The following is a 22693-nucleotide window of genomic DNA, read 5'->3' on the forward strand; positions in this document are numbered from 1 at the left end:
GTGAAAAGCCCAAGACAGAGGGAGGCTGACCCTAAGCACTTTCCAGTTACTTCAGTGGACAAGCTAACACTGAGTCCCCTCCTTCTCATCCTCTAGCAAGGGACGGCAGATTGCTTTTTCTTTCATAACATGTATTTTCTCTGAATGCTGTAAGAATCAGATGTGAAATCTATCACACAGTAAAGTGAGTGCTGTTGTTAACTACAGTTTTGAAAAATAGTACAAATGCCCCTGGAAACCAAGAACCAAGTGTTTTTCTATCAGCTCTCCTTAGAGCTGATGTTGACGCTCAAGTCTCATCCACAGCAGCCCTTAAGGACAGACTCGCAGAGTTCAAGTACAATGCTCCCGGGCAATCTACTTTAACTTGGGGATAAAGTTCAGAAACCCTAAAAGTGTGGACAGCAGACAGCCTCCCAGGATCCCTGTGAAGTATCTGAGTGACTGATGGCTAACGTCAGCTGGTGGAAAGTTCCAATTAAACCCAATTATAAGTGATTTTTCCAACACATGCCAACAGATAAAATATTCCATGCTATCAGCAAAAGTGAGACTGACTGAGCCATCAGAGACTGGGCTGGAGATACAGCTCAGCGCTCTACAACACACACATGGCCCAAGGTTAAATCCCTGGTACAATGGGATGAGAGCAGGGATAAGAAATTATTTGAGAACCTGCAACAAAGAAGCTGCAAAGGAAGGTGAAGATGGACTTTAGGTGTTAAAGTGCTATCGAAAATGTTATCTATTGTGTGTGTAAGTGTTCCTCTACATGTACATTATGTGTGTGTACCATGTATATGCCTGGTGCCAGCAGACACGAGAAGAGCACTGGATTGCCTGGAACTGGAGTTAGGTGGTTGTGAGCCACTGTGTACGTGCTGGGAACGTAACCCAGGTCCTCCGCAAGAGCAGCCCGTGGTCCTAATGCGGAGTCATCTCCAGCTCACTGAAGCATTTTCTAAAGGTGAGCTCTGAACGTGGGTTCCACCTAAACACGGAGGTGATGTCCCAGAGTTCTCATTCATAAGGAAGGAGTAACCAAGCCCCTGATATTAAGTCCAGCATCCCGATTTAATATCTTGCTGAAAATGAAGCAAAAGAGAAAGTGCTGGCCCCTAAGTTGATGGTTATGTCAAAGGGATAGAGACAAGCTGAGTGAGGCTGAGTGACCCCGTTTACTGATTCTGGGTTTAATTCTTTGAAACCAAAAACTGAAAAGAAACTCATATTTTAAAACTATCTGTAATCCAGGGACTTATTTCCCAGTGTAAAAGTTTTTCTTGCTTTCTTAACAATTTTACAATTAACAATGTGCGACACCATGTCCTTCTCACTTCCCCTTGCCCGCTGCTGTCCACCTTCCAGGGCTCCTTAGTGTTGGCCCAGCCTGGGGCCTATTCCTCCTCTTCACCACACAAGCATCCCATGACACTTTAAACCCACCATTCGGGAACACACACACACACACACACACACACACACACACACACACACACACACACTCCTTGAATACCCGACCTGTTCCCATGAAGAATGGTGCACGGCTGTCACCAGCTGTTCCGGTAGAACTGTAGGCTGAGTCACCGTTCCCTTTGCTCCCACACAGCACACGTTACCAAGTGTGTTGCACCCAACAGGCTGCAGACGAGCTCTCTCTAAGCTACCTGCACCGTCGCCCGTTTCTCCCTGGATTATCCCACCTGCCTGCTGCTGGCTGCTCTGCTCCTACTCTGGCCTCCTTGAAACCCATTCTGAGTAGAGGACAGGGAGACAAAAGCCTGGGGTGCTGGTGGCTCATGGTGTTTTCTCTCTGGAAAAAGTGGCTTTGACTCCACAGGCCACCACTCGTCCCTCCCAGACACGTTTTCCACTGTTCTCATCAAGGTAAATGCCAAGGCCCTCATTTTCCAGGGGGATCGTGTGGCTGTGTTTGTAATATGTTCTTGGGGCAGTTTGTGCCTCCAGTGTGGGAAAAGGACTCTAGGATCTTGCCAGAGGGACAAAAGCGATGGCAGAGGATTAGGGAAGGGCTCCAGACAGAATCCAAAAGCGATGGCAGAGGATTAGGGAAGGGCTCCAGACAGAATCCTTATTGTAGGGTCCATGGCCAGCTCTCTGTGGAAAAAGTACTTGGGTATAGCACAGGGGACAGAAACGGACAGACTCTAGAGTTTTCCCCAGTAGAAAGAATCTGTAAGACAGGGGTATGGTAGGATAACTGATCGTGGCCATTGCCTTGGGACAACGCCTTCACCAAGGCTGTTTCAAAAACCCACACTCAGGTCAGACACACCTGGCCGGTACTGCTTCGTCATCTGGGCGCGTGTCTAAAAGCGCAGTTTCTATGCTGCAAAATGCCTCAACGAACGGGCAAATATCAAGTGCGCTGTAGCCTGCAGTCAGTCCTTCATGCCAGAACCTACAGCAGGGACGAAATCGCCTCGAACGATGGCCACTTGGGCAAATCCCTGGAAGCCTTACGCCCATCCTTGCCCGGAATGGCCAGAGCTAACTCAAGACTGTTATCGGCTGCCCACCAGAGGGCCAGGGGGACACAAAGCAGATCGTCTGGATGTGAATGTGACAGATAGGATAACTGTGATTTGCCTAAAAAATTATCCTCAGAATCTATTAACGAACGGTTCAAAATGTTTCATACCTACTTCCGTGTCGTCTTTGGAAGGGAGGCAGACTGGTTCCGGCTGTACCTCACTTTGGTTCTAGGATCAGTGCTGTGAAGGGCTGGGAAGCAAGTGGCTCAGAGCACACAAGAGTGTCATGCTGAGCTGTGTACAACTGACCCCAGTCTCGATGCCAGTGAGCCAAGGGGAGAAAGCCCCACTTGATCACACCATTCGACAGCAGAAACCCCTTTTGTTCTTTCTGAATCAGGAAGCACTTGATTATTTATAGTAAGCTCCTTAAAATCTTGTAGAAATATTTGGATTTACAGAGAGATTTAACTTTTAAAAGCCTTTTATCAAGCTTTGTTTGTGAGATGTTTAGAGACGGCATTTGCAAAGTATGAAAAGAGGCTGAATTCTCCGTGGCTGCCAGGCTCTTTCTGACTGGAGACAGAGCTGGTTGAGGGGGAGCTGGGTCATAGGCAGCACTGCTGGCCAAGCTGCAACAAGGCAGAGCCAGGCTTCAGAGAACTCATAGAGATAAGAGAAACACGACAAGGTGACGGGTGTCCAATGACTCCTACAGCAAGCAGCGTGTTTAACACCTTAGTGCCAATGGACGTGCCACTGTCAGATCAGCTTGTTTCCTGTTCTGTTGCTCCAGGTCGCCTAGGTCCAGCAGTGCCCGGCATGGTTTTCTCTCCTACTTCTCTCCAGGCTATTCTGTCACGAGGTCAGAAAAATGTGGATCACTGTCTTTCCAGACATCAGAGTGAGCACTGGGGTATTAGCATAAAGGCATCACTAGCAACATTCTCACACGGAAAAATAAAGATTAGGTAAAAATTCACACCAAACTGTGTTACAAAAATCACTAAGAGTTTTTGTGACTGACTGGCCACAGGCAGCCTCTGACTTTGATGGACTGCTACAATGGTCTTTCACAGAGATTTCCCGAGAACACTACACAAACCCTGAAGTAAAAACATTCTCAGAAATGTTTTCCTTGGAGCTAAGTTTCTCATGCTAGCCAAAGAGAATATTTTAAGAATCCCCCAACTACACTGGAGATGGGGTTGGAGGAAGGCCCGCAGAGGTTGAGGTCTTCTGACAGAAAGGTCTGTATTGTCTCTCAAGGATCCAATACAAAAGCTTATAACCTCGGGAGCTGGAGACATAGCTCAGTGTTTAAAGTGCTCTTAAAGAGGTTATGAGTTCAATTCCCAGCAACCACATGGTAGCTCACAACCATCTGCAATGAGATCTGATGCCCTCTTCTGGTGTGTCTGAAAACAGCTACAGTGCACTCATATACACAAAATAAATAATTAAAAAAAGAAGCAAAAAACAAAACAACCCCCTCCATACCCTCAACATTAAGGAAAGCTTCAGCCCGTGAAAGTCATAATTTATCTAAAGCTATATGCCTCAAATTAAGAGGCAAATTAAGTTGTAAGAGTAAACTTTAGAAATCTTGGCTGTTAACCTTCTTTATGGCTGTTGCAACCATCTCACTCAAATAGATTCTGTTGGTATTGACTTTATTTTTAAAATCGAGATGGAAATCTGGGGAAAATAGCTCAGTCAGTAGAGCATGTGGCTCACAAGGGTTGGACCTGAACTCAGATCCCCAGAACACAAGTAAAAAGCTAGGTACCATGGTATACCTGCAATCCCAGTCATAGTGAGCCAGGAGGCGCAGACTGACAGATCCCTGCAAGTTGATGGGCCAGAAACTCTAGACAGTTTGGCAAGGTTCCAGTCAGTGAGACAGCCTGTTTCAACGAGAAGGTAGAAGGTGCCTGGGGAACAACTGAACTGAGCCCACATCTGCACTGTGCGTGCAGGTTCCTGTACGCGCATGTACACTCACAAACACAAGCAAAGTAAGACAATAAAATAAGCTGATATGAATGCAGGAAGGGAGGCTTGCAAGGCACAGTCTCTTCTGTCTTCCTGACTGGTCTAAGTGGAGCAAATGGAGGAAGGTAAGGCAGCCCTAGCAGCACCGGCATGTACGATGGTAGGCGGCTGCCAGAGTTACATGGACAGATATCTGCTTGATGTGGCAGACACCGGCACTACACGGTACTGTGTTAGCGGCTACCTGAGATGCAACCCCCCCAAAACAGTGCTCTCAAAACCAGATCGAGACTGCCTGCTGTGACGCAGTAGTTGAGGGTTCTAAGAAACCTGAGGTATTTGACTGGATACGAAGCCTGCTCCGAGGGAAAAGAGGATGGAAAGCTCATGGGAGCTGGGAGATGAGAAGCAGTTCCATGATTCTGATTTACTTATTGCAGTTTTTATATAAAACTATGGTGACAGGAGAGGAGCAATGGCAGTTTGGATGAGAATGGCCGCATAGGCTCCTATGTTCAAATGTTTGGTCCCCAGTTAGTAGGACTGTTTGAGAAGTAGGAGGTGTGGCCTTGGTAGAGTAGGTGTGTCTCTAGGGTTGGGCTCTGAGGTTTCAGAAGGCCATGGCAGGCTCAGTGTCTGTCTGTCTGACACCGTGAGTCACAGTATAACCCTCATACTGCTCCGAGTGCCATGCGCGTGTGCTTCCTGCCATAATGATCACGGATAAACCCTCTAATCAATAAAGATGGGGCAGAGACTGAGGGTCCTTTACTCCCTGTTCACAGTAGGGTGCTAACATTTCAAAGCCATGCCTTAGACTCCTTCCTGCTCCACATACTCACCCTCCTTAAACCTCCGCGCCCCATTTTTACTACTCCCATAGTCTCCCTCTATCTCTTGCTCCCTCTCTGTGTGGCTGCTGCTCCTCCTCTCCCCCACCCCCACACTGTCCCTTCTCTTGAATGACAGTCCTAGCCATGTCAAGTTGGCTTTTTCTCTCTGCTCTGGACTCTTCCGAATGCTCTCTCTCCCTTATTCACAGCAGAAGCTATAACTATGCCATGGAGTGGGGATGCCCACAGTTCCTTTCCTGTGCCCCTCACATACATGTGTCTTTCTCGAAGTAGATAGGAAGTATCCCGACCCCTCATCTCGTCTTTCCTGGCTGCTCAACTCCCAGGAGAACAGACTAGCCCAGCAGCAAGTGTGGAACGTATGTTTATAGAGAAACATGTTTCCTTCTGAAACATGAAAGGTGGAGGGACTGAAGGATGAAGTGTTAAGGACACTTTTAGTTGGAAATAAAATGGGGAATTCAGTTTCTGAAACTTAGAGGTAGTATTTCACACAGACAGGCACAGGCAGCGCAGAGATGCAACTAGGTAAAGCAACCTATTGCCTCTGAAAGCACCACCTTTTAAAACTCATTTCAAGTAGGTGTGGTAGTACATGCCTTAGTCCCAGCACTTGGGAGGCAGAGGCAGGTGGATCTCTGAGACACTAGCCTGGTCTACAGAGTGAGTTCCAGGACAGTCAGACCTATACTGAAAACCCACCTTGAAAAACAAAACCAGAACAGAACAGAATATTTTCAATCTTTTTACACATCATGATTTTAAAAAGAAATCTCTTGAGCCTTTTTGCATTTTTCCTGTGTGTGCATGTGTGTGGACACCTAGGTTTGAATCCCCTGTCCTTCCTCAGGAGCCACCCACCTTGTTTCTCGAGACACCATCCCTCAATTGGGATCTATCTGCCCGTCAGGCTAGGCTCCTCTGTAGCGGTGGGAATGACACATTCATGCCAGCATAAGATGCTTTTTGGGTAAGCCCTGGGATTTGAACCCAGGTCTTCATGTGCAGCAAGCACTTTGGCAATTGCCCCCTCCTCAACCCCTTGTAAGCTTTTTGTAACAGAGATCTGTGGGTTACGACACAGGGAAGAGACTAGAGTCACTCTTAGGCAGACATCTGTAGCTTGTTTTCATAGTATGATCCTACAAGATTAAGTTAACCCAGTATTAATGTGGTACATTCTCGGGTGAGCGACCAATGCTGTCCTTCCCATTAAGCGACAAGCGGGTGGGCTTCGAAGTGACCCCTTGGCTGAGGCTCAGAGGGCAAACACACTGACTGACAGGCCATGGCAACTTTTATCAGCTATGAAAATGACGATACACTCTTAGGGACACATGCAAAGAAAATAGTGTTAAGGATACATGTGTGCTTAGTGAAACATGTCCAAATGGGATTAGAGGAACATGTTTCATCCTAAGCAAATCCATCTGTGCAAACAATCTCTGGATTTTTTTTTCCTTTTTGGCTTTGGAGCCATCCTGAGCATAGTTCACATCGCTCCTTAGTCAGACACACAGCAGCACTCACTGGCGTGTGAGAAAAATTAGTCCAAGTCTGTTCTGATCTTATTTTCTCTAGAGGCTGGGAGTTTATTCTAAGGGTTCCTGCCTTTCTCCAGCTTACCCCTCTCTGAGGGACTCTCAGTGTGGCTGCGGGAAGAATAACTTCCTTAGCTCTTAGGGACACCTAAGGGCCCACAGGGTGCTCGTCAGTGCACAGAAGCATAGGTCCCACTGTTCATATCAACACCTCAGGTCAAAGGATCTTAAAACCAACGACAAGCACCAGGCTTACCCATTCGTAAGAAAGAATCCAGCAGCCTCGCGCTATCCCCATCAGCACATTCAGGGTACGGACAGACTTCCCCACCAGCACATGTGTGGTGGACTCGCAGACCTCAGGTGCGAACGAAAAGCCTTTCAGTGTGCCCACCACCTGGATGATGAGGTCCTGCTTCCTGTGGACCAGAGAGTCAAAGGTCAGCCATCACGCTCTGTGTCCACCAGAGAAACCGAGCCGCAAAGTCTGGCTTCACTTTGGTTACAGTAGAACTTGGGGTTTAGAGAAACAGGAGCACCTCAGACCTCAAGTCTAAGCCCAGGAGGCTAGGGATGGTGTCCGCACAGTCGTAGGCTTTAGAGGAGCAGCCTAGGCACTAGAAGCCAATCTCCTGCCATCCGTCCATACAGCAGATTATGTACTTCGTGCATACTTGACCAGCGTGTGCATGCTCTTCTAAAACATGCATTATTCTGTATGTGTATGCACGTGTGTGCATTTGTGTGGAGGGCAAAGGACAACTGTCATGGTAGTTTCCTTCTCTCTACCACCAGGGCTCCTGGGATGAAACTCAGGTCATAGGTTTGGCAGCAGCAGAGCCTTTGCTTACAAGAATCCCACCAGACCAGAACCCAGATTATTATGTACTTATTTTACTTTGAAAATGTAACATTACTGGAGTGACAAATGCGGGTTTTTTTTTTTTTTCCATTAAAAAAAGAAAGAAAGAAAGGACTCTAATTAAATTAGAGCTTTTTAATTCCCAAAGCTCACTAGCATCTTTAACCTGTCATTTTCTTAATGGCGGGAACGCCTCTTTGTTTTGCAAATGTTCTTCTAGCATCCTTCCCCAGGCCTTTAGTTCTAATCTGTTGCTTCTTTCTTTTACAGTGTGCTTGCTGATATCCATGGCCTCTGGCCCTAGAATTGTTTGAAAATCCCCAGTGAATCAGGAACTGTGAGCAAGGCCTACTAGGCTATGCCATGCTCTGTGTCACAGAGACAAGAGCTTCTTTCCTCCCCCACAGTGGGCAGCCTGCTGAGATCCAAGCTTCTTGACTGTCTCCTAGTTTTATCTCCCATATACTGCACATCAAGAGTTCAGCCTCCCCGTGAGAAGGGCTGACCTCTATCAACATCTAATCTTAGGGTTCTGCAGAGTGGGTCAAGATGGCCCCTCCCCAGCCAACCTGGAGACTCTGTGCTTGTTAGCATCTCAGAGAGGATTAAGTTTAGAGCTTCACTTCAGAATATCTGATCTTCTCTGTTCCAAGCCTGGCAGCTACCAGCAGCTCATGGATGTGCTAATTGGGAACAACTGCTTTTTTATGGCCTTGTTAATCAGATGTGGAATCAGACTGTCCAAGGTCTCCTTAAGATACACAAGACATGTAAGAGGAGAAGGGATCCCAGGACTGTGCACCCAAAAGCAAAGTTTTCTTTTTAAATCCTTTAATGAGAAAAATAACCGCCTATTATCTTTTTAAACTTACAGAATAATCGAGGACTTTATTATGCTCAGATTCAGCATTTCTAGAGTAGACTACAGTGTTTGTGGCACATCACAAGTAATTAATAAAAGTAGGAGGACCCCTCTTTTTGGCTATGTGACAGACACTGTTTAAGGCACCGGCGCCTTTGTTTCCATGCCACGGGCAGGAAACAGGCCCACCACAGAAAGTGGTCAGTCCACACATGCTTCCTGAAGTGTGTTTTCACCAAAACGGCCCAATGTTTTGATGAGAGTCTTAAAACCTCAAGACCTATGATATATATATATATATATATATATATATATATATATATGTGTGTGGTTTTCCCCTTTAAACACAAAATTGAAAATCCTTTGCAAGGAATATAGTACTGTATATTTTTGTTGGATGTTTTGTATTGTGCTAAATGTTTAAGAGAGATGATAAGACTAAGCCAGCAAGCCATTAACCCTTCCAGGAGATGCAGAGAGGGCTGCTTTAGACCAGATGTACAAAGCTTTCCAGCATGGTATTTCTTTAAGATCAGTAAGGAAACATTTCAATCCACACTGCTCAGTTTATGGACCATTCATAGGGTGAGGGGTGGACAAACAGAACCATCAGGAATTAAGCAAGCAAACGGGACAGCAAAAGTGAAAATCTCCTAATGCTATACAAAGGACACAGAAAGCTTTTTGCTCTCGACTGCCACACTTAACTACATTTTTAATTTTCAATGATCTTCTAACCCCATACCAGTTACATGGAGTAAAAGTAATCCAGTCCAGCTCTGTGGATGGCCTAAAGGCACAGAGACCTACAGCATATACGGAAAAGGCTAAATTCTGCAATGGATAGAAAGTTATCAAAACAACAAGTACTTACTCAGATGGCATGCTTGTCATGACTAATGTTCTCGTTGGCTAGAGATTTCAAAAGAGAAGAACAAAAAACAGTTAGAATATAAAAGTATTTTTCCTACAGAAATAAACTTTAATAAATTTTTCGAACAGTTACATCACTTAAACACATTTATTTAAGCGCGTGTGTGCGCGCACACACACACACACACACACACACGCACATTAAAGAACACACACACATACACACTAAAGAATACACACACATTAAAGAACACACACACATACACACTAAAGAATACACACACACTAAAAAATACACACACACTAAAGAACACACACACATACACACTAAAGAATACACACACACTAAAGAACACACACACACTAAAGAACACACACACACTAAAGAGCACATACTAAAGAATACACACACACTAAAGAACACAAAGACACACATATACACTAAAGAACTTTATAGTACCAGGAAAAAAAACCAACAGGAGATGAAAATTTCAAGGTGCACATTTTAAAGGTACAAAGGAGTGAGAAGGGTACTCTGAAGGCTGGCCCGCTTTCCCTAAGATCTGGGCAATCATGTCCTTGTATCACACTCTCCTGTACAGCACTGTTTGTGGTCAGGAAGGCCCAGCCAATCTCACACATCTCGTGGAAGGTGGACGAATTCCTACTATCTGCTGTTATCAAAACTGCACATACTTGGTGGTAATGGTTGCTACCGAGACTGGGTCTCAGCATAAAGGTCTTCAAGGGGCCATGTAACCCAGGCTGGCTTGGAACTCACAATTCTCTTTCCTCAGTTCTAATGGGTACTGCCAGAGCTTGCCCAACAAGGTACTTTAAACATTTTTACTTAGTTTCATGTTTAATTTGGGTTGTTGATTCCAAAAATTTGGAAGCAAATGTCTGTGCGTATCTGTGTGGGATTCCCTGGCTGCTGTTCCATTTGCTGGTGCTCCAGACTGAATAAACAGAAGAGAACCAACTGAGTACCAGATGAGGCTTTCCTGACAGCAGATGCACTGAGCTGCCTCAAGCTCCTGACTTCCCAGCCCCAGTGCAGTCTTTCAAACTAGGCGTCAAGATTAACTCCCTTCCTTACCTTGCTCCTCCCAGGGACAAGAACAGTCACTAATCTGTGTGTGTGTGTGTGTGTGTGTGTGTGTGTGTGTGTGTGTGTGTGTGTGTGCACGCACCTACCCATTACTTCAGAATTTAAATGTTGAGTGGAACTGCTTTCTTCATACCCCTTTCTGATTGTTTACTACTTATCTATAGAAGTATAACTGGTTTTGTGTGTTGATCTTATTTCTTGAAGCCTTGTTGAATTTATTTAGTTCTCATGGTTACTTTTATTAAAAACCCAGAAAAACCAATGTATAGAAAATGTAAATGCTATGGAAATATGCTTAGACAAATGAGTTTGTTTCCCAGGATTTTCTGCCTTTCAGCCAGTGTGTGTTCCATGGAAATGTGTGAATCTACATGATACAAAATGTGAACATAAACTATATAAAATACCTTTGTAATCGAAGTGAAGAGTCTCATTTGTTTCTTTTTTAAAGATTTATTTATTTTATGTATATGAGTACATGCAGCTGTCTTCAGACACACAAGAGAGCATCAGAACCCTTTACAGATGGTTTTTAGCCACCATGTGGTTGCGGGTATTTAAACTCAGGTCCTCTGGAAGAGCAGCTGGTGCTCTTAACCACTGAGCCATCTCTCCAGGCCCTCATTTGTTTCTTGACTAGAGAAACACACTGATAGGGGACACTCCTGGAAAGACGGTGACAAAAGAACACAGAGGGCGTATGAGTCTGGAAGCTGTGCAGGGGAAGATCTCCCCCTCCGCACTTCCGATAATCCAGATGCAACAGCAATAGCACAGCTGTCCTGACTGGTTCTAGATTGGGGGCCCAGATGTGGGAGACTCCAATCAACCTAGATGATTCTGGATGACCTTTATTGTCATCTCTGACACAGCAGGGGTGGGACGGTCTGGGGAGTCACAGGCCAGGGACAGCACTGCTCCAGGGCACAGCTGCAGGGGACAAGCTGTCTCTCTCCTGCTGGAGCTCGGCAATCAGACGCCCGGCACCCCACCCCTCCCCTCCTACTCCTCACTCCTGCCCACCACAGCTCCTCTTCAGTCACAAGAGTGGCCACACGGGTTTACATACCAGCCACGTCAGCACATGGCTGGCGGTTCCCAGAATCCTTTTGGTGTCAGTTTCTAACCCCCAGGTTGAGTGTCCTGCTCAAATACTAGACCATTGCACCAGTCAGACAATTAAGAAAAAGAAATGAAAGACTAAAACTAGAAAGCAAGTAGTAAAACCACTTCTACCCACGGATTGGATTCTACACGGGTTGTTTTTCTGGCTTTTCAATAAAAATGACCGCGAGAACTAAATAAATTCAGCAAGGCTTCAAAAAATAAGATCAACACACACAAAACCAGCTATAGTTCTGCAGATTGGCAGTGGACGATCGGAAACAGGATATTAAAAAGCAGTTTCCACTGATAGCAGTATGAAAAAAGACCAATGCAGAATAAATTCAGTACGGCACAGTGTTGTCCACTGAAAATTCAAAGTGTTGTTGAAGGGCACGGCTGAGGGCTTGGAGGGCAGCGTGTCTGTGCGAGTGAAGGGGTCGGAGTTAAGATCGCCAGGAGCCAAGCAAATGCTGGGTGGCCACTTGTAACCCTATTGATCAGAAGCCAGAGGTGTTGGTCAGAGCAAGCTCACTAGCTAGACCAGCCAAATCACCAAGCTCTGGGTACCAATGAAAGACTCTGTCTCTACATACAAGGTAGAGGGGAGTCAAGGAAGACACCTTGAAAAAAGACTGAGGGCTGGAGAGATGCCTTCTCGGTTAAGAGCAATGGCTGCTCTTCCAGAGAGCCCAGGTGTGGTTCCCAGGACCTCCAAGGCAGTTCATCTGTTACTCTAGTTCCAGGGGACCTTATGACCTATTTTGTCCTCTTTTTGTGATGTGTACACAGAAATACATGCAGGCAAAATACACATACATATATAAAAGTATAAAAACATCGAAACCTCAATTTTAAGAGGAAGCAAACAGCTTGGAGAGACATGGCCCCAAAGAAAAGGAAGAGACAGCCATCAGGTAGAGCTGTTAGATATTCCACTGACCGGGAAACCCCACTTTAGTCCCATCGAGATGACACTGACGCCTAGCCCGTTGGCTGTTTAAAAGCCAACACAGTAGGCAACAAGCCTGATGGCACTGTGAAGGAGCCGGAGGCTCAGTCACCTCCAGTGGGAAGGTGAGATTTCGGGAACACTTCAGCAGAGAGGAACTGGCAATGAAAGCCAGCACAGCACTTATCCGCAGGCCAGCGTACAGAGAGACCTGGAAATATACCCAGGGTGACCCTCCCATTCATCTCCTAAGAACACGGCAAACATTGGTATCTGTCGCTGCTACAAGTGAATTAGAGATGGACACTGCGGAAGGGTGGGAGGACAGATGGCGGTGTGACAGAGTAGACACAGTGGCAAAGGCGACAGCTGCAGAACTCAGCTGTAAAATCTGATTGTAACACGCAACAGGTGATGCTGATTGACAGCTCCATGGGGCAGAGTCGATATGGAAACAAGCTTCGGACTAGGCTGAGAGGCACTGCTTACATTAAGTTAACTGAGGTGGGAAGACCTAAATGTAGGCAGCTCCGTCCCATGTGCTGGAGCCCAAGGCTGAATAAAGAGGAAGAAAGCCGAGCTGGCACTGACTGCAGATGCCATGCTCTCAGTTGCCTTGTGTGCCTGGGCATGACGGGTGGCACACTCAGACTGTGAGCCCAGATGAACTCTGCCTCCCTGATGTTGCTTCTGTTTTCTCATAGCAACAAGACAAGTAGCAATTACATCGTACGACTGTTTATGGACATCAGATGTCAACTGATTTTTGCTCCACTATAATTTGAGTCTTCAAGGTCCCACAGAAGCCTGTATGCTGATACTGGAGGTGGTGGGACCTTTAAGACACAAGCCCTGGTCTTTAGGACAGTGGAGAGAGGGGAGGCCTTTCTGTGTGTGTGTGTCTGTATCTGTGTTTTATAAGAGTTTTCCTCCCCTATGCTCACTTTGTGTGTGTGTGTGTGTGTGTGTGTGTGTGTGTGTGTGTGTGTATTTTATGAGTTCTCCTCCCCCATGCTCACTTTTGCTTCCCTGCCACATATAGAAGCAGTTTAGCTCTGCTACAAGCTTCTGCCATGACTTATCACCACAGGACAAAGCAACAGGGCCAGTTGATCACCCAAACCATGAGACAAAATGAACACTTCTCTTCATTCGACAGCAAACTCAGGTCGTTTGGAGCAGTGAGCCGAAGCCGACTGACACCCTCTTCCACTGGGGAAACCACCAGCAAACCCACTTCAACATGCCTGACTGTCTAAAATCAGCTTAAAGGCAAGCTGAGGTCCACTGAGTGGAGGCACACAGACAAAGCAAGGATGGCCGCTGGAAGAAAGCCATGAACTCTAACATGGTGGTCAATGGATTTGGTTTCACAGACTGAAAGGAAAGAAAAGGGTTTGGGAAAACATGGGCCTACTGTGGCCATCAGCCACTAGTCATGGCTATGTGGCTTGCGCGCACACACACACACACACACACACACACACACACACACACACACACTCCTAGTGTGCAGAGAAACAGGGCGTGCTCTCCGAGTCATGCTCTCCTGGCACCAAGACAGCTTTAGAGGGCTAAGGGTGAGTGGAAGGTTGAGTTAAGCAGGTGACTCACAGCCCATGGCCTCTGGGTACCGTTAATTCTATCTTCTCCCTCAACTGATTTGTTTATTATGCTTTGAACAGGAGATGAGGGCTTTTTGATTCACTCACAAATTAATGTGCTGAATATTCATTTTATTCTATTTCAAGATTCATTCCTGTCCCTTGAAAATAATCGTTTCAGTTTGAGTCTCCTGAAATGCCCAGTGGACCTACTCTGCTGGACTCTGAAGGAGGCCAGTGAGCTCTGACAGGACAGGAAATCATCACCCCCAGCAGGTCAGGGCAAAGCCTGTGCACCCCACAGCAGAGTCATGTACCCCAGGCAGCTCAGACCAAGACACCTCTCTCACTGGCTTTTAGGCTGAGTCTCTAAAACTTTGCTAAACATTTTCTCATTTTCTATTTTGTCCTCTGCTAGCCTTTGGTGGAAAAGCAATGTGCGGGAATATGGCTGTTTGGTCCACTCATTTGATGTCCTGCAATAAATGGGACCTAGTTTCTTCTGAGGAAGAGGAGAGGAACTGGCTTGTTAATAAATTCACTGTTAAGTCACAGAAAATTGAGTCTAAGGATGCGTCAGTTCCGAGAGTCCTAACACAGTAAGCTATAATTTACTTTCTCCACTCAGCAAAAGCCTAATTTTGTGGTAAACATTGTGTTAAAGAGTCCCAGCTGGGCACAGCGACAGGTTCCAATCACTGGCAGGCAGGCGGGCAGATGAGCAGGCTTTGTTCAGATGAAAGAAATGCCCAAGCTACACACATCAGGCCGCTGATGTCTCTTCTGATTTCTGCCCCTGGATGTTGCCTCCTGAATCCTGGATCAGGTCTCTGAACCTGGCCGGCCAACTCAGAAACTGCAATTTGATTAAGTTCGGTTCAGTTTATCGGTCTGGACCACTTCGTGATCTGAAAGCCCCTTCTAGGCCACTGTACCTGCTAATCCTTTTGCTCCCAAGTCACAGGCCGGTTCTTCCTTGGATTCAAGATCCACAGGCTTGTTCTTTAAGTTTGAGTTTATTTGAGCAATGTTTGGACTGGACAGGGTCCAAGCCTGGATTATAGCCCATGGTTATCTAAACTGGATCCATTAGAAGCCTTAGAAGTTCAGCCACTTAGAGAAAAGGCCTGGGTCAGTTGGTGGGCAGTGGTTTGAAAAGGGGACCAGCAGGATCATCCTAATCCACAGGCTGGAAGGCCACTAACTTAGAACTATCACACTAGAAAAACAGGTACCCCCCTCCCCCAGTGCAGGGACTGGAGCCACACTGCAAAGATTTCATCTAACTAAAATTGCTTCCTTTATGGGGTGTTTTACAGAGAGACCCTAAATACCTCAAAATCAGTGGGATGCATTCCTGAGAGGCATAAATGAAACTGTTCTTTAAAGAGGTGTGTGTGTGTGTGTGTGTGTGTGTGTGTTGGATCCCTGAAGCTGGAGTTACATTAGTTATGAGTTGCCTGAAATACTGTCCTCTGGTGGGGCAGCAAGTCCTCTGCACTCCTGAGCCACCTCTCTTCCCCACATCAAAATCTTAGAGAGGTATATGATAATAATATAGCTTTCATTTCATTTAACATGTATGTGCATTTTGCCTGCATGCATGGCTGTGTGCCTTATATACACCTTGTACCCTTAGAGGGGACAGTTGAGAGGATCAGATCTTGTGGAACTAGAGTTCAGATTGTTGTGAGTCTCCATGTGGGTGGTAGGAACAGAACCTGGGGCCTCTGGAAGAACAGCCAGTGCTCTTTACTGCTGAGCCATCTCTCCAGTCCTACCAGACACAGTTTTGTTGACTGTTACCTCCGGCTGCATCTTCCTTGCTCTTACCTCGTCTCTGAGTCCTCGGAATGCCCTAGCTTCTTTACTCAGTTTCTCAGTTAAGTGATGGGAAGAAAAGCTGAGGACCAAAACTAGGCCCCCAATTGGTGGGTGTTTCTAGAACCTCCCCTGGGCTTTGGCCAAACTCTTAGCCATCACAGAGAGACTCTGTCTTGGGAAGGCAGATTGGGGGCTTTATCCGCAACACTGTGAATTCAGTATTTTAGCTGAAAAAACACAGGAGTTTGAAAGCTACTACCTTGCCTTAATCTCTGCGCACCACCACTTACAAGAAAAGGAAATCACTAGGATTGTGATTTATAGATGGTGTTAACTATAAACGAACAAAGAACTGTTGGACTGATGGACCCCGTGCCCTGTCAGTCAATCACCATGGTGACAGCAGAGCCAGTCTGAGCTCAGAGTTTGTCAGGCAAAGCTGGGAGGCTGATCAACCTGTTGCATGGCTCCTCCTCCTCACATGCTTCCTTCTTTCAGGCTACAGTGCTCCTCGCTTCAATAACCCAGCACATGTTTGAATTTCATACTTTGTGTGACTACTAGGCCATACACACACACACACACACACACACACACACACACACACACACAGTGGGGGGGGTGGGGGGTGGCGCACATGCTTCTCTCAGGAGAGGAGAAGGCCCCTGACCTTGGCGGGCCATCAGCGAGCTCTGCGAAGGAGGAGAGGAGAAGCTTCTCTAGGTGAAGTGACCGCCCCCATGCTATCAAAACTGGAGACTCACGAAGAACACATCAGTGTCAATTACAGAATGACAAAGTACAAGAAAAACAGCTGCCAGCCAAAGACTGTGCTGCAGGAGAACTTTGCAGTGCCCGTGTCATTGGTCGTACACGTGACAAGGCCACCTGAGCATTCTTTGTATGGATGTCTTACCTGAGAGCTGCTTTAAATGAATTATTCCCAAGTGCTGCAAAGTTAACAATCACATTCAAAGTTTTCATATGTATCTTCACAGTATAGTTAGCCAAGAATATGAGTTGTGCCCATAGAAGTTTTTCTGTGGATGAGATTTCATAGATGGACACAGAAGCTGAGTGAGTTTAGGTGCTTGGTTCTCTTCAATGGCAACAATCCTGTACTCTCAGTGCCGTTGGGAGCCATGGTGTACGGAAACAGTCACAGTGCAAAGGTCTAATCAGAATCTCATAACACTTTGCTTAGTGTTATGAGAAAGGACCAGGGGGACAGGTGATCATTTAGAAGGCTTGATGTGTTAAATATAAAAAGGCTGAGCAGGGACTTATTTGTGCCAGAGACCTAGATGGCTGTAACACCTATTCTGATCTTATAGGGAGCCAATTCTCTATGGCAAAGATGAACTCCACCAGAGTCATTTACCAGCAAGAAAATACCAATGCTAGTTAAGACCCCCCCACGCCTTCTGGCTAGACTCTCTGATCTGAGTCAAAGGTATACCTCCCACAGCTTCTTTAGTGACCTCGAAGTCCACCTGTGCACTCATAACACCTGTGAGATGAACTAACAGCCTGTTCTCTGGAACCCTGGGTCCCTCCGTCCCTTTCCAACAGATTTTATGAAGAACCCCTCCCATTACAACAGCCTGAACAGGGTTATGGATGTTGGCTTGGGCTCTCCCAAAGTAGCACAGGGACCACACCCTGCTTCCAGATCCAGAAGAGGGAGCACAGGAGATCCAGGGATGCACCAAAGAATCCGGTGACTGACCCTGTGCGTGATGGTGTCACAGGAGGAACCTGATTCCAATTCTACTGAGCCTGGTGCCAGCTTCTGTGGGTTTCATGGTCTGTCCATGTGGTACTCTCTCTAAATGGATGGATGTTTACAGAGATCTTGTCTCCACCGTGAAAATAACAGAGAATCTGGCTTAAGAGATTCTTTGGTTTGTCTGCTTTGAGTTTGAAACAAATAAAAATTTCATGCCACTAAGAAGTAGATATGCTGGTTCGTACTACCATAATCATGCCTGACCCACAACAGAATTGGGATCCAAGCTACCTGTGGCTCTCTTTGCATGTGTGCATGCCACTGTACTGCACAAGACCCACTGTGGGAAATACTTACGACTAAATATTGCCTTGGTATGTATTTTGAAAATGCTTAAAGATTGGCTGTTTTGTTTTAAAGAAAGAAACGGAGCTTTGGCCCTTTTCTTCATTTCTGGTTCTACAGTCTCACCTGAGATCTCAGTTTAGGACCCACATATCTGTCTTACATGGCCTCCTTGTGGTGACTACCCTGCTAAGACACATCTTGATGTGCCTCTTGCCTACTCCGTCTGGTTGACCCTGGTTCAGCAACCCGCTCTGGAGGCGTGTGACCTCAAGAAAGCGGTATCTGCTTGCTTCTAGCCCTCCAATGGAAGTCCCCCATTGCAAACATACCAGGGAAATGAAGGCTTTGATAATGGATCACCCCCTCTCCCACCACACACACCTCACCCTTCTAGCCTGCCTTATAGTCTGGGATGGAGGGATTTCTAACCTCCCCGTATTCAATCTTAAATGAAAGTTGTTCTCTGCTGTAGCACAGTCTTCTTTGCTTGTATAAGCAGCAGTCCTAGGTCAGACCATGGGCGCTGTGCTTCCGACCAGGTCAAAGAAACGCCTGTGGGCGGCAAGCCATAGCTATAGGCACCCAGTTCCCAGCATCTTCTGTTGGGCGGCAATGAGACCACACTGGTATTGAAGTCCAGTGCATCTGGGCTCCTCAAGCATCCGTCATCCTCCATTCTGTGATGGCTCTCGGGGGATAGGTCACCAAAGGAGGCCATCAGTCAGAGACTGGAGACACAGGGGAACCTACACATTTTCTAGATCCTTGCCCTAAGAGGTTAAGGATAGTAAATGCTATAAAATGCTTTCAATAGTGTGTGTGGGTGGGGGGGAGGTAGGGGTAAGAAGCATTCTTACTAAACTCAAACATTTAAATAATTCAGGTTCACATATTCAGGTAAATTATTTTTGGAAAATGAAATTTGTTGAATACTTTAGGTTTGGGGAAAATAGTTAATTTTCCTGTGTATTACTAGCAAACATTTTATTTCCTTCTCTTTTTATGTGTTCTTCCTTAAGCTCCTAGATTTACTGGTCTAATGCGCCGCTGTTACCTTCTACTTCATATTTCTTAGTAACTATGGTGCTGTCTTAACCAGGTACTCAAGGTTTCCTGACAACTTCTGGGGTTTGGCCCTTCCCAAATCAAACTAAAAATACTTTACCCCTAAAGCTGAGATGTTTCCTGGAAACCACAAAGGTCTGCTCTAGTTTGCAGGAGCACATGACATGTCCACATGACATGATTCTGTTGGTGACAGAACACAGCAAACTGTCAAAGAGAGATGCTTTGCCTCCCCAGCTATCTGTGTCATGGAGTGGACCAACAAGCAGATGTGCAGGGCTGGCTCTAACTAGCAACTCACTCTCTTTGGGATTCTTGCTCTAATTTTATGCTTAACAGACCACAAATATGTCTCAGGGCTATTTTGCTGCATCTGATCTTCTTTCTGCAAGACTGTTTATTATATATGAGCAGGCCATGGAGTGCACGTGGAGGTCAGAGGTTGCAGAAATCAGTGCAGATCCCAGGGACTGAACAGGTTTGCAGGGAGCACCTTCACCAACTAACCCATCTATCTTGCTGGCTCCTCCTACTGTTATAAATAGACATCCTTCTTACTCCTTTCAGAAAATAAGGTTCATCATTATTTGCAGATGCCTTCCCTAAGCTTTGTACACCATGTCCCACCTGACCTCTCCGTTGCTATGATTTTTATAGTTAACTCTCACCAGATCTTTGTGAGTTGATAATGGCCATTTATAAGTTAATCACACCCATCTTGTGTTTTGCTTTGTTCTGACCCTCAGCCCTCTCAGGGGATTAAAGTCCAGAACTCTAAAAAGGAGATGAACCCTGGGGATGCCAACCAGCCAGAACAGTGTATTACTACACCTAAATGAGCTAGGGGGTGGGAGTGAGCCAGGCTTTTAGTTGGGATATGACTGATGTATCTGTGTTCTGTTTAGTCTTTCCAGAATTCAGAAACTGATATAACTTTTTGTAGAGGTTTAAAAATAGTTTGTTTTCACCATTATTGGGAAGTAACTGGACACTGGTTTATAATGGCAGCCCTTTTCCTCAATGTCATACTTGAGAATAATGTTCCTTTAATCAGTAGCCACCATTTAAGGAGCCCAGGTTTGCTTTAGAGATTCATTGTTCATAATATTCTCTATGCAAATAAGAGCGGATCTGCTTAAGGGTCGTCAGCCTTCAAGTGAGTGAGGAATGTCACCCTGTAGCAGGGTCAGAAGCTGAGGTAAGGGACTTTTGGAGGTAAGGGAAGTCTCCCAAGCGTAACAGGCTGTAGCCGACCTGGCAGCAAGCCTCCTCCTAGCTCAGCTTCCAGACAGAGGAGGCTGTTAAATGTGCAGCTGGACTCTTCAAGAAAGGCCCGAAGTGTTGGAGAGAAGGCTCAACCTAGGTTTGATCCCAAGCACCTACTTGATGCCTACTAACCATCCGTAACTACGGACCCAGAGGATTCCATGCCTTCTGACCCTGGGCACCAGGCATACACGTAGTATACAAATATACATGTGAGCAAAACAATTATACACATAAGTAAATTTAAAAATAAGAGAGGAAGAAAAAGAAAAAAAGGAGCAAGAAAGAAACTGTAATCAAGGTCCATAAATCGAATTTAAGGTCCTATTGACAACTGTCATTGTATTTTCCATCATCTATGCAAATCAATCAGATGAAGCCAAGCTTAGTTTGTTACTGTGAATAATCTAAGAAACGGTTTTTGATCAGTGGACCTCTAACTCCAGCTCTGCCCCTGCCTGGGTGGCTTCTGATCAGTTTTACTATGTGAAAACTGTTTGGTGGTGACTGAGACGACCTCACTTCCCAGTTCCTGCACCTCCCTGCTTAGTGAGCAGAATTCGATGTACCCCCAGTAGTCACCGAACTCTCACCTCCTTCAACACCCTTGGTACAAATCCTCTGATTTCACTCAGTTGACTTGGTGTGACCAATGCTCAGGGGAGAGTGAGCCATCTGCCTTCTGCCTGGGAGCTAAGGTCAACCTGGAGGTAGACTGTGCAAAGCTGGGCACCATAGTGGACCAAGCCAAACCACATGCGAGCTTGGCTCTCCTTGGACTGGCTATAGCGCTGCACTGTACTTGGGCCATGTTTCTGCTGTATCAGAAGGTCCAGGTAACATCACCTATGAACTGCACTGTGTGACTCAAAGCGTTCCCTTCTTCCCTGGATCTAGCTGACTGCCCACCAGGGAACTCGATCCTGTCAAGACTAGACTGTCTTCTAAGTTCCACTAGTAAATAGTTCTCCTTTTTACTATAGCAAGTGTTCTTTAGGATCCCCTAAGGCCCTAAAAATAGTGAGGTCTCATGTTAGGCCTCAAATTCAGCATAAATGGCTGAAGCTGCCTGTTTAATATATCAAAGTGGCCAGTCTCCCTCAGTCCCTACTAGTTACAGGGTATCCTGGCTGGCAAACCCTGCCCCCTACCCTAAACTCTTCAGCTCAGGGACTGGGCTTCTTTTTCCCCACCTTCCCTAATTCCAGTATAGCCTCAGCCATTTTTGTTAGCTGTCTTCTTGGCTTCCTGGTCTCTGGGGTCCCAGGTATCTTCCCCCCTTCCTTTCTTGCTCTTCCTTCTCTCTCCTCTCATGGCCTGGTTCAGTCTGGACCACTCCATATATGTCTGGCTCTACTCACCCTCTTATCTACAATAAACCTTCTCTCTCACCACACCTAGGGCAGTCATGAACTGACTTTCATTCACTAGCCGCCACATCTGAACAGATAGTTTCACAGGGGTCTGATTCTCAGACTATACTCCATCTCTCCACCACACTTCAGGGACAGGCTAAGAGCAGTACATCAGCCTGCAGATGCTCTGTCTCGCCGAATGGGATGTCTAACCCTTCTTGGTCTCTGAAGACCAAGTGTCCACGGTGTCACCCACTCTCAATAAAGCCACCTGCCTAGCAGCGAGGGCACTCTCCCATTTATCCTATCACAGATGTTTTAAATGCCTGGGAAGACATTTCCAAAAAGGCTGGGAACACCCACAGCAAGACTAGCTCAACAGGTCTTTCACTGTGACTATGACAATCCTGCAGTTGAATAAAAGCTTTCTTTCTTTTTTTTTTTTAAATGTAATACTGTTTATTTAACTTCAAAAACATTTCAGCATTCTAAACATACAAAAAAATAAGAGAATATTGCAAATTGCATTTAGGTTCAGAGGGTCTTGAACAACGTCCATTGATGCAGTAGTTTTTCCGCTTTGCTGACAATGATGAGTTCTACAGTTTCTTTAAAAAGTTTAAAATCTACCGCACTTAACTAAAGAAAAAACTCCAAACACTTCTTTCTCATGCCAGCTGACCCCTCCCCCCCTCTTCACAACTAAGAATGTCAGCAGAATGCTATGCCACTATATACAAAAACAAGACAACCTGAATGAAGCTAAATGGATGTCCACCACAGTATCAACAGGTCCAGCCTCAGTGCACACCCTGAGCTATGGCCCCCTCCAAAAGGCATCTTCCCTCACGGC

General features: G+C 46.0%; 1 protein-coding gene across 5 annotated transcripts in view; it reads right to left on the reverse strand.

Annotated features, from left to right (window-relative positions):
• Positions 1 to 22693, reverse strand: part of MCPH1 (microcephalin 1) — a 189839-nt gene that overhangs the window by 112789 nt on the left and 54357 nt on the right. For all 5 annotated transcript variants that reach the window (XM_080928880.1, XM_080928878.1, XM_080928879.1 and 2 more), the window contains 2 exons: positions 9484 to 9521; positions 7142 to 7304 (listed from right to left, as the gene is read on the reverse strand). In XM_080928880.1, the coding sequence (XP_080785006.1) occupies positions 7142 to 7304; positions 9484 to 9521 (201 nt within the window). The remainder of the gene's footprint in view (positions 1 to 7141; positions 7305 to 9483; positions 9522 to 22693) is intronic.

This window comes from Micromys minutus, assembly GCF_963924665.1.
Source record: "Micromys minutus genome assembly, chromosome: 14".
In the NCBI taxonomy this organism is placed as follows: domain Eukaryota; kingdom Metazoa; phylum Chordata; class Mammalia; order Rodentia; family Muridae; genus Micromys; species Micromys minutus.